The 12467-nt window shown below is 39.0% G+C and overlaps 2 protein-coding genes across 3 annotated transcripts; one reads left to right on the plus strand and one right to left on the minus strand.

Annotated features, from left to right (window-relative positions):
• mbd4 (methyl-CpG binding domain protein 4) lies at positions 1 to 4064 on the plus strand. 2 transcript variants are annotated; one of them, XM_028018343.1, is made up of 8 exons: positions 1 to 106; positions 249 to 453; positions 1238 to 1956; positions 2986 to 3051; positions 3148 to 3282; positions 3356 to 3505; positions 3577 to 3680; positions 3770 to 4064. In XM_028018343.1, the coding sequence occupies exons 2-8, from the start codon at positions 347 to 349 to the stop codon at positions 3842 to 3844; spliced, it is 1356 nt and encodes a 451-aa protein (XP_027874144.1). In that variant the 5' UTR covers positions 1 to 106; positions 249 to 346; the 3' UTR covers positions 3845 to 4064. The 2 variants fall into 2 exon arrangements, with proteins under 2 accessions (XP_027874144.1, XP_027874227.1); XM_028018426.1 differs by having other exon boundaries at positions 1238 to 1800.
• A 2575-nt stretch (positions 4065 to 6639) lies between these two features.
• On the minus strand, positions 6640 to 11908 carry creld1b (CRELD disulfide isomerase 1b). Its single transcript, XM_028018552.1, has 11 exons — positions 11622 to 11908; positions 10297 to 10417; positions 10113 to 10195; positions 9812 to 9922; positions 9535 to 9626; positions 9229 to 9408; positions 9032 to 9127; positions 8868 to 8951; positions 8380 to 8475; positions 8146 to 8286; positions 6640 to 7667 (listed from the first exon to the last, which is right to left on the minus strand). Exons 2-11 carry the CDS (start codon positions 10411 to 10413, stop codon positions 7447 to 7449), a joined length of 1221 nt encoding a protein of 406 aa, XP_027874353.1. The 5' UTR covers positions 10414 to 10417; positions 11622 to 11908; the 3' UTR covers positions 6640 to 7446.
• Between the last annotated feature and the right edge of the window lie 559 nt (positions 11909 to 12467).

Here is a 12467-nt window from a genome sequence, read left to right on the forward strand (position 1 = left end):
AGAACTGCTTCCGAGTTTCTGCACATGCTCAGTTCCGCTCCACTGTTAACAACAAAACTTGGTTTGGACCGCTCTGCTCCACAGCAAAATAAATTAGATGAATTCGGTAGGTGCAATTCTACTTTGATTGTGATTTACTCTCTTCGTTTGCTGTCGCATAAAAATAATGGAGCAAAATGACGCTTCTTCTGTGTTGCACAGTGAAACATTTTTTACAGCAAAGTTTGTCTGCTGTCATTTTACTGTAGACATTTGAGAGGACAGGGTGAAAACTGGTCTAAGCTGCGTCCCTGATTCTGAGATTCCTCTCACCAGCGGTGAAAATGAGCTGGAAATCAGCCTAGACATGGATGTTCAGAGTAACAAGGAAGCACTGCCACATGGATGGATTAGAGAAGTGAGGCAGAGAAAAGCTGGCAAGACTGCAGGAAAACTGGACGTGTACATAATAAGGTGATTCGATTGTTGTTTTTTTTCCCGCAAGTCACTTTACATATCAAAAAGTTAATTAAAAAGAAATTGACAAGAAAATGGATAGACCTGGTGGACGACGTACTTTGTAGCATGGTGTAGAAACGCTTTGAATGTAAACAAAGCAAATGAGATGATTGTGGATTTAGCAGAAACAGTTTTAGGTCAAAGTGGTGAATGAGTATAAATATGTGTTCACCTGGACAACAGACTGCACTGGAGACTTAACAGTTAAGTCGTCTACAAGAAGGGACAGTAGAGTAGACTTTACATCTCGAAGAAGTTTAGGTCCTTCTATGTGTACTGCCAGATGCTACATATCTTCTATAAGTTTGTTGTTGAGTGTGTCTCTTCTGTCATCATCTGTTGGGGCAGCAGAACCAGGGACCTAAAAAAGTTAAAGAAGATGGTTAATGAGGGCTGGTCCTGGGATCTGCTGTGGAATCTCTGGAGATTATTATAGAAAGATTCTTCATAAAATGAACATTAAGGACAACCCTGAGTATTCTCTTCATCAGACTGACATACAACATTGTCAGTCAGAGACGTCCTCAGATCCACTGTAATACAGAACACTACAAATGATTATTTCTTCCGACAGCTAGTTACAAAAACATTTCATTTTCTTTTGGAGTAATAATAAAGAACTTTTGTAGTGAAATAATTAAACGCTGTCCAGCAGACAGTTACTGAAGGAGGCTAAACTTAATTTATTTACATGCACATGACTTAAATCAATGACTAATATATATTTTTTTTGTTTCAGTCCCAGTGGGCAGAGGTTCCGGTCTAAGTCGTCCTTGCATGATTACCTGTTGAAAAATGGAGGAGAGAACCTGGACATAAACCTGTTTGATTTCACCTCATCCAAAACTAAATTCACCAGCTCTGAAACAGATCATTCCAAAGAAACACAAGAGAAATGGACGAAAAAGCAAGCAAATGGACAGCAGGAACAAATAGGTGGAAAAGTGAAGTCTGTCAGACATAAATCTAAAAACAGCTCTTCCTCTACCAGATGTAAAGTCAGCAAGAGCAAGGTAAAGCCTGCTGTTGAGGATATTAGAAGTAATATTTTGCAAGAGGACATAGCTGAGGAGGCTGAGCAGATTAGCTCACAAGCTACATCTTCATCAGACTTGGCGGATGATGATGATACACACAAGAGCCCCCGGAGGGTGGGTCTGCTGAGGGAGAAAATTCTGAGACTGGCTCCTTCCAGTGATCAACGAAACACCTTCCTTCCAGCTCACAGGAATCAACTGGCAAACACGCCGCCTTTGGTCCCGACTCTGAGTGTTGAAGCTGCCACTGAGAGCGAGGATGAAAGTGAGAATGTGGCAAACACAGATGTTGCACAGGCTCACAGCAAAGGTGACAAGTCTAATTCAGAGGTAGTGGATAATGCTGACAGTCACAGAGAGGAGGAGGTGTTACCTGACAACAGTGGTGGAAGCTGTACACCAGTTAGAGATTCCCATAATAGTAAGTAGGAGCTACATGGTCTGACAGTGAAGAAAAGTTTGTAATTAAGACTTTTATTTAATTTAGTTTTAAGCTAAGTTCATGTGCTACAACCATAAACTTTTTTCAATCATATTTTCTAAGTATATCCAGCTTGTGCATTCTCCAGCTACAATTGCATGTTAGAGAGGTATAAGAAAATAACTGAAATGTTAGTAATTTGATGGAACTTCATGAAGAAAATCATTTCATTTATTTACATGACTTATTTTGATACATGACTTCCTTTTCTGATTTCATACAGTGCAGCAAAAACAAGAGCTCTGTCAGGTTAAAATATGAGTTGAAGGAGTAAAGTCAATCATTTAAAGCGCATTACAAAAGTATTCATATTTTGAACTGCAGTGCATTTTATTGGGATTTTGTGTGATAGACAAAATCCCAGTATAATGGGATTTACACGTTACACAAAGTAACGTGTAATTGCAAAATGATGCATGATTGGTGGTAGAATCACAGCATGGGAAGGTTTTTTTTTAAGTAGGAACACAGTAGCTGGTTAGAGTTGACTGAAGGATTGATAGAGCTAAACAGCAGAAAACTGAAAACAAATGCATTCCACAGTTTCCAAATTTTACTCCACAGCTGTGCCCTGTTAGTCTAACTCTAAGACAAATAAAGGCTATAAAATGTATTGAAGAACGTGATTTAAAAAATTCAGGCTGTATGAATACTTTTGCAAGGCCTTGTATCTCATTAGCTGTTTAATGGAAGCTCAACCATTACCGGTACTTTAAATAATGCTAATTACAAGGTCAAACACAAGTGTGCTTTGTCACAGCAAATTACAGTTAAATCATTTAATAGGGTGTGTACACTCTGCGTTTCTGTCAAGTTTATGTTAAAATTCTGAATTTTAGTAATGTTTTTATGACAACTTAATTCTAGTCCGTGAAAGCCCTAAAAATCACATTTGTGTTCATTAAAATTTCAAGGATATTAAAATGACAAACATTATGACTTATTTAACACTTTCCTGTGTTCTCATAGGATCCAGGAATTTGGAGAGCAGGCGGAAAACAAGCCCTTATTTCAGTGGGAAACATCTCAAAGATGGTAATGTTTATGGAGTTAATTTGTGCACAATTGTTGGCAGGCTTTACCCTTCCTAATATCTGAGATATTAGAACTGTTCTCTGTGTTTATGCTCAGGACTCAGCCCACCCAGGAGAAAATCTCTCAGAAAATGGACACCTCCCAGGTCTCCCTTCAACCTCATACAGGAAACCCTTTTCCATGACCCCTGGAAGCTCCTGGTGGCCACTATTTTTCTGAATAAGACAAGTGGTAAAGTCCCACATTTGTGCAGCCTGAATCAATCTGCAGTAAAAATTGGAATTTCACTAGTTCTTCATTACAGGAAAAATGGCCATTCCAGTGCTTTGGGTGTTCTTTGAGCGCTACCCGTCTGCAGAGGTGACCCGGGAGGCCGACTGGAAGCCCATGTCTGAACTCATGAAGCCACTTGGGCTCTATGAGCTTCGAGCCAAAACAATCATCCGCTTCTCCGGTGATGATATGAGACATCTGCTGGATAACTTTCGTCTAGGAAAAAAACTAACTGTGTTTTCTCCTGATTAGATGAGTTTTTAAATAAACAGTGGCGTTACCCTATTGAGTTGCATGGTATTGGCAAGTACGGGAACGACTCCTACAGGATCTTCTGTGTTGATGAGTGGAGACAGGTGAATGAACTCAACTCCCTAGCTATTTTAAGTTATTTTTAAGTCACAATTAAGCTAAATCACAGATTATCTGTATTTTTCTTTTATAGGTGACTCCTAAAGATCACAAGTTAAATAAATACCATGCCTGGCTGTGGGAGAACCATAAAACGTTGGGAATCTGAAGAATGATCAACCTCAAGAAAGACTTTATCTTCAAGCAAGAAAATCTTCTAGGCTACATAATGATGGATGCTGTCTAACCTACAGCAGATCAAAACAATACACTTACACTTTTAAATCTGAATCTCATTAAAATTATGTAGTCAAGTTTCAAATGTTTGCCCTTTAAAAAGTTTTATTTCTTGTTCAATAAAAGAGTTTTAGTCATTTTAACAGCTGAAAGGATTCTCTTCCTTGTTTTGCTGAAATGTAGCTCATGCCTGAAAATGTTCTCAGTGTTTATCTGGTTAGTTTGTTGCCACATGCTAATAATCTTTCTCTTTTGTGTCTGCTATCCCAGCACCTATCTCTATACCCACACCCATTTATGTTTCTCAAGACACTCCAAACTTTGCTATCACTCCAATAACCTTACCAATTCTCCCAGACCATGGTATTGTGGTAAAGAGCAGTCAGGTGAGGCGATTACCTGGCGTCGACCTAATGTGCGGTTGCTGTAGATGCATTATTAAATAATTAGACACAATGATTGTAAGTAAACATAAAAGCACAAATGTATAAATCTGATTCGCAGAATATTCCGAGGTTGGATCATTTGTACCCACCTTTGGTCCTTAAACGCACCGTCAGTCTTGAAACATGCACTGTTCACCATTATTACCACCAGAGGTCGCTGATCATGCAAAGAGGAGAGCGTTTCAGGCGAAAAGAATGAGTCATGAGATACACCCAGGGAATAGCCTGACTTTTATTTTGGTTTTACTGTAAAAATAAATAAGATAAAATCATGGTCACTGAGTTGAAGTTGTTGTGTCAGGTATCATCAGGTGTGGAGGAAACCATTTTATGGATCCATCAGTGAGAAAGAAGAGTACAGGTAAATCTACCATTCTAAATTATCCTCTGACAAGGCCTCACCTTTGCACAGATTATTAATATGTGGTTTATTTTGCGAAAAAGGAAATACGAGAGCAGCTGAAGAGGCAGATGGAGGAGAAGTGCGTGGACCTGAAGCTGCAGCTAGCTAGTAAAGTAAAAGAAGCAGAGCATCTCATAGCGGTGGACCGCCTCGCCCTATCTAGTGAGAGACAACAGCAAATTCAGCAGACCAAAGCAATGGCAATCTACAGAGATGAGAACAAGAGGGTACGGTCCCAATCATGCATTATGCATCCATTACCAATCCCTCTGTGTACTAAAATATGCTGAAAATGCTTCCTGGAGCACGCTTTGAGGTTATAGTAAAAGGTCTTGTTTTTTTTTTTCTCAGTTGTACTTGTTTTGTGTGCAGCTAATGGAACAGAGCAGGAGGGACAGAGCACTAACACATTCCCAGGAGGCCCTGAAGGAGAGAGAGCTGCTGCGCCTTAACCCCATTAACTGGAGTGGAACACTGACATGACTCCAAGTAGCCAAAACCTGCAATTCAGGCTTCTTCTCAGCCAGTGAGGAGCAAACCCTCAGTTTGAAATGAAACAAAAAAGTGATGGAAAAAAGAAAGCATATTATGTTAAGTGGAATAAACATAAAATATGGGCTTAGTGTTTTGTTTTTTCTTATAAATATAAATATGGAGAAAAAATGTCTCGAGATCTAATTATAGCTTAGCTTATTAAAACTCAAAATTGTGTTTCTGGACACAAAATAACATCAAACCATTTAAAAAAACTAAAAAGGTGTATACATGTCCAGTACAGTACAAGATCTCAATGCTTGATCAAGTTTCATTTTGCATGAATTACTGCATCAAAGCACAAAGCAGCGTGGCATGAAGACGATCAGGCTGCAGCGGAGGTTTAATGGAAGCCCAGGTTGCTTTAACACCAAACTTCGCTTTTCTCCATTGTTGGGTCTGCTGTCTCGCTTTTTCCTTTTGATGCTGAAAAATTCAATCAGCATTTCCTTAAAGATCTCCCAGTCAATTTCTGCACCGACCTGGATCTAGAATACACAAACACCAGAAGATAACATGGCTCCCCAGACCAACACTGATTGGAAACTACTCACTGGACCTCAAGCCTGGGCCTCTCCACTCTACCTCTCGGACCTTATGTTTTTTCAAATGACATGCAGGACTTTAAAAGAAAGGATTTGCAGTCATCTAGTCCTTTCTCTCCTAAAGTAAGAAGCTCCTGATGTTGTCCTTGTCTTAGGAGGGACTCTAGACAAGCAATGCAACAGCTGTGGCCCTGGTCCTGGATACATCAGTGTGGGAAATTCAGATTCCAACTACAGTTTGCACAGAATTCTTCCATGGGCTTTGTTTCAGGGCCATTTTCAACCATGTTTTATCTTTCACACAACTTTTCATTGACATATTTACCAACAGCAATATGAAAAACCTACACTACCCACACTACACTGCTTCTTTAATAAGTAGCTATATTCTTCAACAAAGCTCCTTATTAAAGAAATAGTGTAGCCCACTGCTTACTGGACTACAGTCATGTCAGCAGTCTTTGTCGTTATGATTGTGTTGAGCATAACATGACCATGTACTGTTTTATTGCATGATAACAAATGCAATAAAACAAATGTTAATATTTCTAAAATTAATAATAATACCATTAACTACTGACATTATCACTTGTAAATAGATCAGTGTGCAATTATACTATAATTTTTTTGACAGTCAAAAACATTTAAATTCCTGAAATTGTTTTATAATATATATTAAACTGGTACTATTTTATTTGCCCAAACATTTTTCTTTGTCTTCTGTTTCTCTGCCACTTCATCAAACATAGTTTTCCATTTTTCAGCAGTTAAAATAGTCTATCAAAAAACAAAGCCTACAAAAAAGTAAAATCTCCTTTTATTGTAAAGCAAACACCTGTGGACGATTCCAGTCCAGGTAAATAAGGATCGTTAAAATGACCAAATGGATCAGAGGTGTTAGCGTTATGGCTCTCCAAAATAATCTCTGAATTACAGCTGAATGTTTGCATTGATAATACAAACAACTAAATATTCACAAACATAAATAAAGCTTTTTTTTTTTATAAAGAAAAAAAAGGCAACAGAAATTGGCTTGAATTATCCAGATTGCACTCACACACTCCTTTTACATTTAAATAAATAATCCAGCAGCTAAAAAAGTAAAAACAATCATGCTAAAGTAAACGATAAATTTAAACAGTGCAGTACTTCTGATTTCAAATGAACATAACATGCATTGTGACACAAACATTCACAGAGGAAGAGGTATAAAGTCATCCAGTGAAAAAAAAGCCTCATGATACAAACCTCCTCAGACTCTATTTAGGGTTAGTTTGAGGGGACAGTGTTGATCTAAGTGCATGCTCATAGCTACCATTTGGAGTACAGCAGTAACCTGACACAGGCAAAGCTTATGGTAGGGAATGAAGTTCAGGTATTTTATATTAGTGCGGTGTTGCTTCATTCATGACATCATAGTCTTCACCTTTTCTTGCATAATCCTCTTCATCAATTATACATTAATTAATCCAAGCCCTTATAAATTACATAATTAATCCCTGAAAGGCTAGCATTGAAGATAACGTCCCACCTTCGGTCAAGTCTTAGTCACCTCTTCTGGCTGGTATCCCCAGCTCCCTCTGTTACACAGACACGTGAAGACAGTCTAACGTCCCTTCAGAAATCCATCCAGCATGTAGTCTCCCTTCTCTGTCAGCCAATATCCAGCCATAGCAGCCACTCCTCCAATAAAAATGGCTGTGAACACCATGTCTCCCTTGGCTGCAAGTGTGGCGAGGGCACAGATTATGACGCCGAAGAACATCTGCTGCAGCACAAGAACCTCATCATCCGTCATGTCGTCAAACAGACCTTTCTCTGGGCCAGCTGAGGAGGCAAGACGAAAGCAAACTCAGATTTCAGAGTCCAAACTTCACCGAGATCTCCTTCTGGATTGCTTTCCAACAATGAGGTCAACATTTGCACTACTGATGCCGTTTTTACGCACAATTTTCTTCCCAGTATTTCTTGCACATAAACTTTAGATTTATATCCTACATGTGTCTTCAAATGTATAGACACAGTGCCTTCTTTCCCTAAGAACTACAAACATCAATGTGTTTTAATTGTCTCTCTCCATACGGCTCTGTTACCACCCTAGGTGCCATGTTACAAACTCTTTTTTTTATGAGACTTAAAAATATGTAAATGGAAAAATACTTAATGTACAAATCAGCTGTATTTAAATACAGCAGAAGGCATTAAACACTGGCAGCATTGATTCTAATCCAAACTATTCAGAGAAAATACAGAGACGGGAGACTAGTTTTGGTTCATACTGCTTTGCCTAAAACCTGATACTCACCAGGTGGCTTATTCTCCACACAAATGCTGTCTCTTCTGATGAATCCCTCAGCGCAGTCGCAGTGGAAGGAGCCCTCCTCGTTGATACAGGCCTCGTTCAGTCCGGGGCAGGCTATTGCGCGTTCGCTACATTCATCTACATCTGAGAGGGAACGCACAGTAAAATGGCTGAACCTCCACCAGGATAACCTTATGTGTTAAAAATTACACAGATAATTAATGACAGTTTAAATACCAAGACACTTGGCTCCTTTCAGTCTGTAGCCACGCGCACATTTCTTACAGCGAGCAGGACCGCTGCCCATGCAGCCCACACATGCCTGGTCACAGCCTGGAAGGTGAAACGGTCAGCATCATTACTGTCAATGTGATGCTCTGCCAGCTAGCAGAAGAGCAACTGCCTACTGTGGTCAAGTTTGTAGTTTCCACAACCATCACAGTTCATGATTCTTAAGTTTTCTTAATACAAACAGCATTTCCTAACCAATTATAGGATCCAGTTAATTACTTCATATTGGTAATTGATGCTCTTACTCTGACTTAATTTTCAAAAACCTCACAGAGACTGAAAATATCTGACTGCTATTTTCTCAACAATAACCCTCACACCGACCCGTGTTGCTTTCAAACCATTCGGTCTCTTGTCAGGGTGCATGCTGGTCAATTGAAACAACCAGCATGATTTTGTTTGCTAGAGATCAATAAATATTGAAGGAGCCATACCTCTGCATTCATAGGATCCCTCTATGTTGTGACAGTAAGTGTTGGAAGGACATCGAGCCAGCTCTGTGCCGCACTCATCAATGTCTACAAGAGACATGGTAAAAGTCACGGGAAGTGTATTCATCCAAATTTGCTAAAGAAAAAACAACCAAATTCACACTCACCCACACACTTGTTGTCATGAAGGATCCACCCAGGTTTGCAGGCGAGGCACTTGTAGTCCTGTGACCCTGAGCATTTCTTACAGGAGTGGAAGCACGCTAAACGTGGACGAGAACCGTTAACATCAAACCGATATCCGCTCCAGTTGAACATGACGCCGATTTGAAAATGTGTAAACAGCAGTGTGGAAATGGCTCACCTGCACAAGCCCCTGCGCTGTCATTGGAGCTCTTCTCCCGGAAGTAACCATCAGCACAGCTCTGGCACAGCTGGCCGGAGTAACCCGGGTCGCAGACACACTCCCCATCTCCCAGACGACTGCCCTCACCCTCACATCGACCCAGACCTCCACACACACCCCCAGGTCCGGACGGGCACTCTTCAAATTAGCACGATTACAATGATCAGCTCTTTGCTTAAATACTGCAGCAATGAAGGAAGTAAGCAAGGATGTAGAATCTGTTTTTTTTATTGTACTAACATAAAGTAACCTGCTTGTGCACACCTTTGCAGTCAGGCCCAAAGTGTCCAGGTGGACAGCACAGTGTTAGCTGCTCAATGCAGAGCCACTCAAACAGATCTGGTGCCTCCTGCTGCCTGGAAAACAAACAAAATGTTCAAACAAGCTCATGATAACACAGCATGATTACACAGAAGAAGCCATAAATGTTTTCATCTGTTTTGATCTATACGGTAATAAAACAAACTTATTAAAGGCAGGTTTACAATGAAAAATAAAAAACTTGTCTTTAACACCTGTAATAATTTTAGCTGAGCTGTACCTGTGGAACCACCACGTCTCAACCTGGTCTTCTATCTGCTCCAGCAGACGGTTACATTCAAAATCTGTTTTCTCACAAGCGGCTTCGACGATCTCCAAAAGCCGAGTCTCACTAAAACGAGGAGACGATTATTAGGCAGAGGCTGAGCCACAGAAATATGCGAGTAATAAATACACGAAGAAGAAAATCAACATTTAAAACCAAAAAACATTCTAGAGAAAGTATTGAATAATAGATAAAACGGATGTAAATTACAAATGGTCACAGTATCTCAACAGTAAGCTGCAGAGACTATTCCTACCTGCGTGCATACTTAGCCAGCTTCTCCTCCTCCCATGCGGTGTTGCCGCCACCAAAGTTCTTGTTTGCCGTTTTTTCTAATCCCTACACAAAAACTTAAATTTTTTAATCCTTCAGTTTGAAACAAAGAAATAAAAGCATGATAAAAAGATGTCAAGTGAAAATTTACAGTTAATCAGATTTACCTTAATGAAGCTTTCAGTGAGTTTTCTGCAGGTTTGACATGGCGCAGTCTGGACTTTCTCCACAGAGAGCTCTGACAGAAGCACCAGAGCAGGCAGCAAAGGCCAGACTCCCCTCATGATCCTTCAGAGGACAAACAGAAAATATGTGCTTCACCAGAACAGGCAGACAGTCTCCAAAGTTTGAAGCAACAAGTTTATCTTCTAAAATTCTTCTTGTAATTTTCTTTGCAATTATTAATTTGAAAACTTACCTAAAACCTTAAAAGCTGCTTGGTAAAACAGCCAACACTATTCCACATCTGGAAAAACTGCTTACTGCTGATACAGTAATCAGAGTAATACAAGCAACCTTGTATTACTCTGATTTACCAAAGTTCTTATTGGCTTGATTCCTACATATGTATGCATTTTTCTTCAGAAAACGGAAGCCGTTAAACCATGAGATCAAATTACATTTTGTACCTCTATGTTCCTCGCATGCGAACGTTAACTGGAAAGCAAGGTTTCAGTTTCTCTCCCCTCTATGCTTGAAACGCATTCCAGTCTGAACTAAAACTGTCAGAACTTGTAAAAGAGAGATCTTTCTGATCTTAAGAAACCAGCAACAGAAACAGCCCCTGTTTTAAATTTTAAATTGTTACCGTTTTATTCATTTTTAATTTGTCTTGCCCACTACGACATTTCCATTCTTGGTCAGGTCAACTTTTAGAGTTCTTGAGCTTAATAAGAGTTTATTAATAATAATAATAAATAATAATAATAATAATAATAATAATAATAATATACAGGTGATCAATGTTGTCCAATAATGTTCCATTGTAGCAGATAGGGCTGCTCTTTCGATGAAATGCATGATTTACCTGCTTCTATGTCTACTGCACTGTAAAATTCAACGTTCATGCTAATGAGAAAATAAAGATAAATTAAAACAATAACAGTAAGCTTTCAAACAAGGGTGGATAAGCAATTAAAATACAATTTTAAGGCAAGGTAAGGTACAATTGAAGATATTAACTCACTGAACTAGTAGTACATCTCATATACCAACATTTATTTATCACTTATATAAATCATATGTTACTAACGTAGTAATAAAAACAGCAAAATAAGCTGTTTATCCGGGCTAAGATGCTCTGACTTCAATGTTAGCTCAGTAACATCAGCATCAGCTAAGGTCAGCTAGCTGCTAGCTTTAGCCAACCGTATCTATAAGACTGCTCTTCTGGCCACCACTGTTTATTTGAAGGCACTATTCAATCACATATATATATAGCGCTTAATCATTTTACCTCCATGTTTTTGCTTTGAGATCTTTATTTTTGTACCTTATTATTAAACCACAACGTCTGCTGCACCACCGACAGATCGTCTCCGTCCCTGCTGGCTCACTGTCACCTGAAGCCGGGCAACTTCACATTTTACGAATCCTCCTTTAACTTTTACTTTTCAGCCAAACACTGTTTGATTAACGCTGGAAGTGCTCCTGCAACAGCCGTGGCGCTGGACTGCAGTGGGACGGGCAGAAACTACACTCCGCTGGGATGAATGAATGATTGGCTTCTAGTCTCTTCTGTGTTTTCCATGGAGCTGCTGCCACGCAGGATATGACGTTGCTGGGATTTAATCTATCAGCCAATCACACATCAGAGCTGTCACACCCATTTATAATGTATTAATGGTCATATATCCTTTTCTTTACTAAAATGACAAATTATTAAATTAATCTATTATTCATTTCGAGTGGCTTAATTTTTATATTTATATTTAATTGATTCATCTAGTCGTTTTTAAAACGTTTTTTCCCCTTGTTTTTTATACACACCTTATTTATATGAAATCTGACAGAATTTCATACACTGAGAAGCTGAATGCACTGCTCTTGTATAACTGTGTTTACTTTTAAATGAAAAGTATTTATTTGTAGATTTAGTAACATCGCATGACTGTTTGAAGGATGACATGTTATTTTTGCATTCACTGCTTTTAGTGTTAGAAATTACAAGTTTCAAGACTCGTTTGGTGTCATTTCTATATTTACGTTCTGAGTTCAGAAGTTAATGGAGAACACAGTTGGCACTAAATGTATGATTTTTTTTACTATTATTATTATTTTGTTCTAGGAATTCTCAAAATTTTCTCCATGATACTGCTCAGTTGAAACTATTTTAGAA

The sequence above is a fragment of the Xiphophorus couchianus genome, chromosome 1 (assembly GCF_001444195.1).
Source record: "Xiphophorus couchianus chromosome 1, X_couchianus-1.0, whole genome shotgun sequence".
NCBI lineage: Eukaryota > Metazoa > Chordata > Actinopteri > Cyprinodontiformes > Poeciliidae > Xiphophorus > Xiphophorus couchianus.

Coding starts and splice junctions, on each gene's coding strand:
- mbd4 (XM_028018343.1), top strand. CDS start 347: ATGGATGTTCAGAGTAACAAGGAAGCACTGCCACATGGATGGATTAGA. Junction 454..1,237: donor CTGGACGTGTACATAATAAG/GTGATTCGATTG, acceptor TTTTTGTTTCAG/TCCCAGTGGGCAGAGGTTCC. Junction 1,957..2,985: donor AGTTAGAGATTCCCATAATA/GTAAGTAGGAGC, acceptor GTGTTCTCATAG/GATCCAGGAATTTGGAGAGC.
- creld1b (XM_028018552.1), bottom strand. CDS start 10,413: ATGAGGGGAGTCTGGCCTTTGCTGCCTGCTCTGGTGCTTCTGTCAGAG. Junction 9,409..9,534: donor CTTTGGGCCTGACTGCAAAG/GTGTGCACAAGC, acceptor GCTAATTTGAAG/AGTGCCCGTCCGGACCTGGG. Junction 8,952..9,031: donor TCATGACAACAAGTGTGTGG/GTGAGTGTGAAT, acceptor TGTCTCTTGTAG/ACATTGATGAGTGCGGCACA.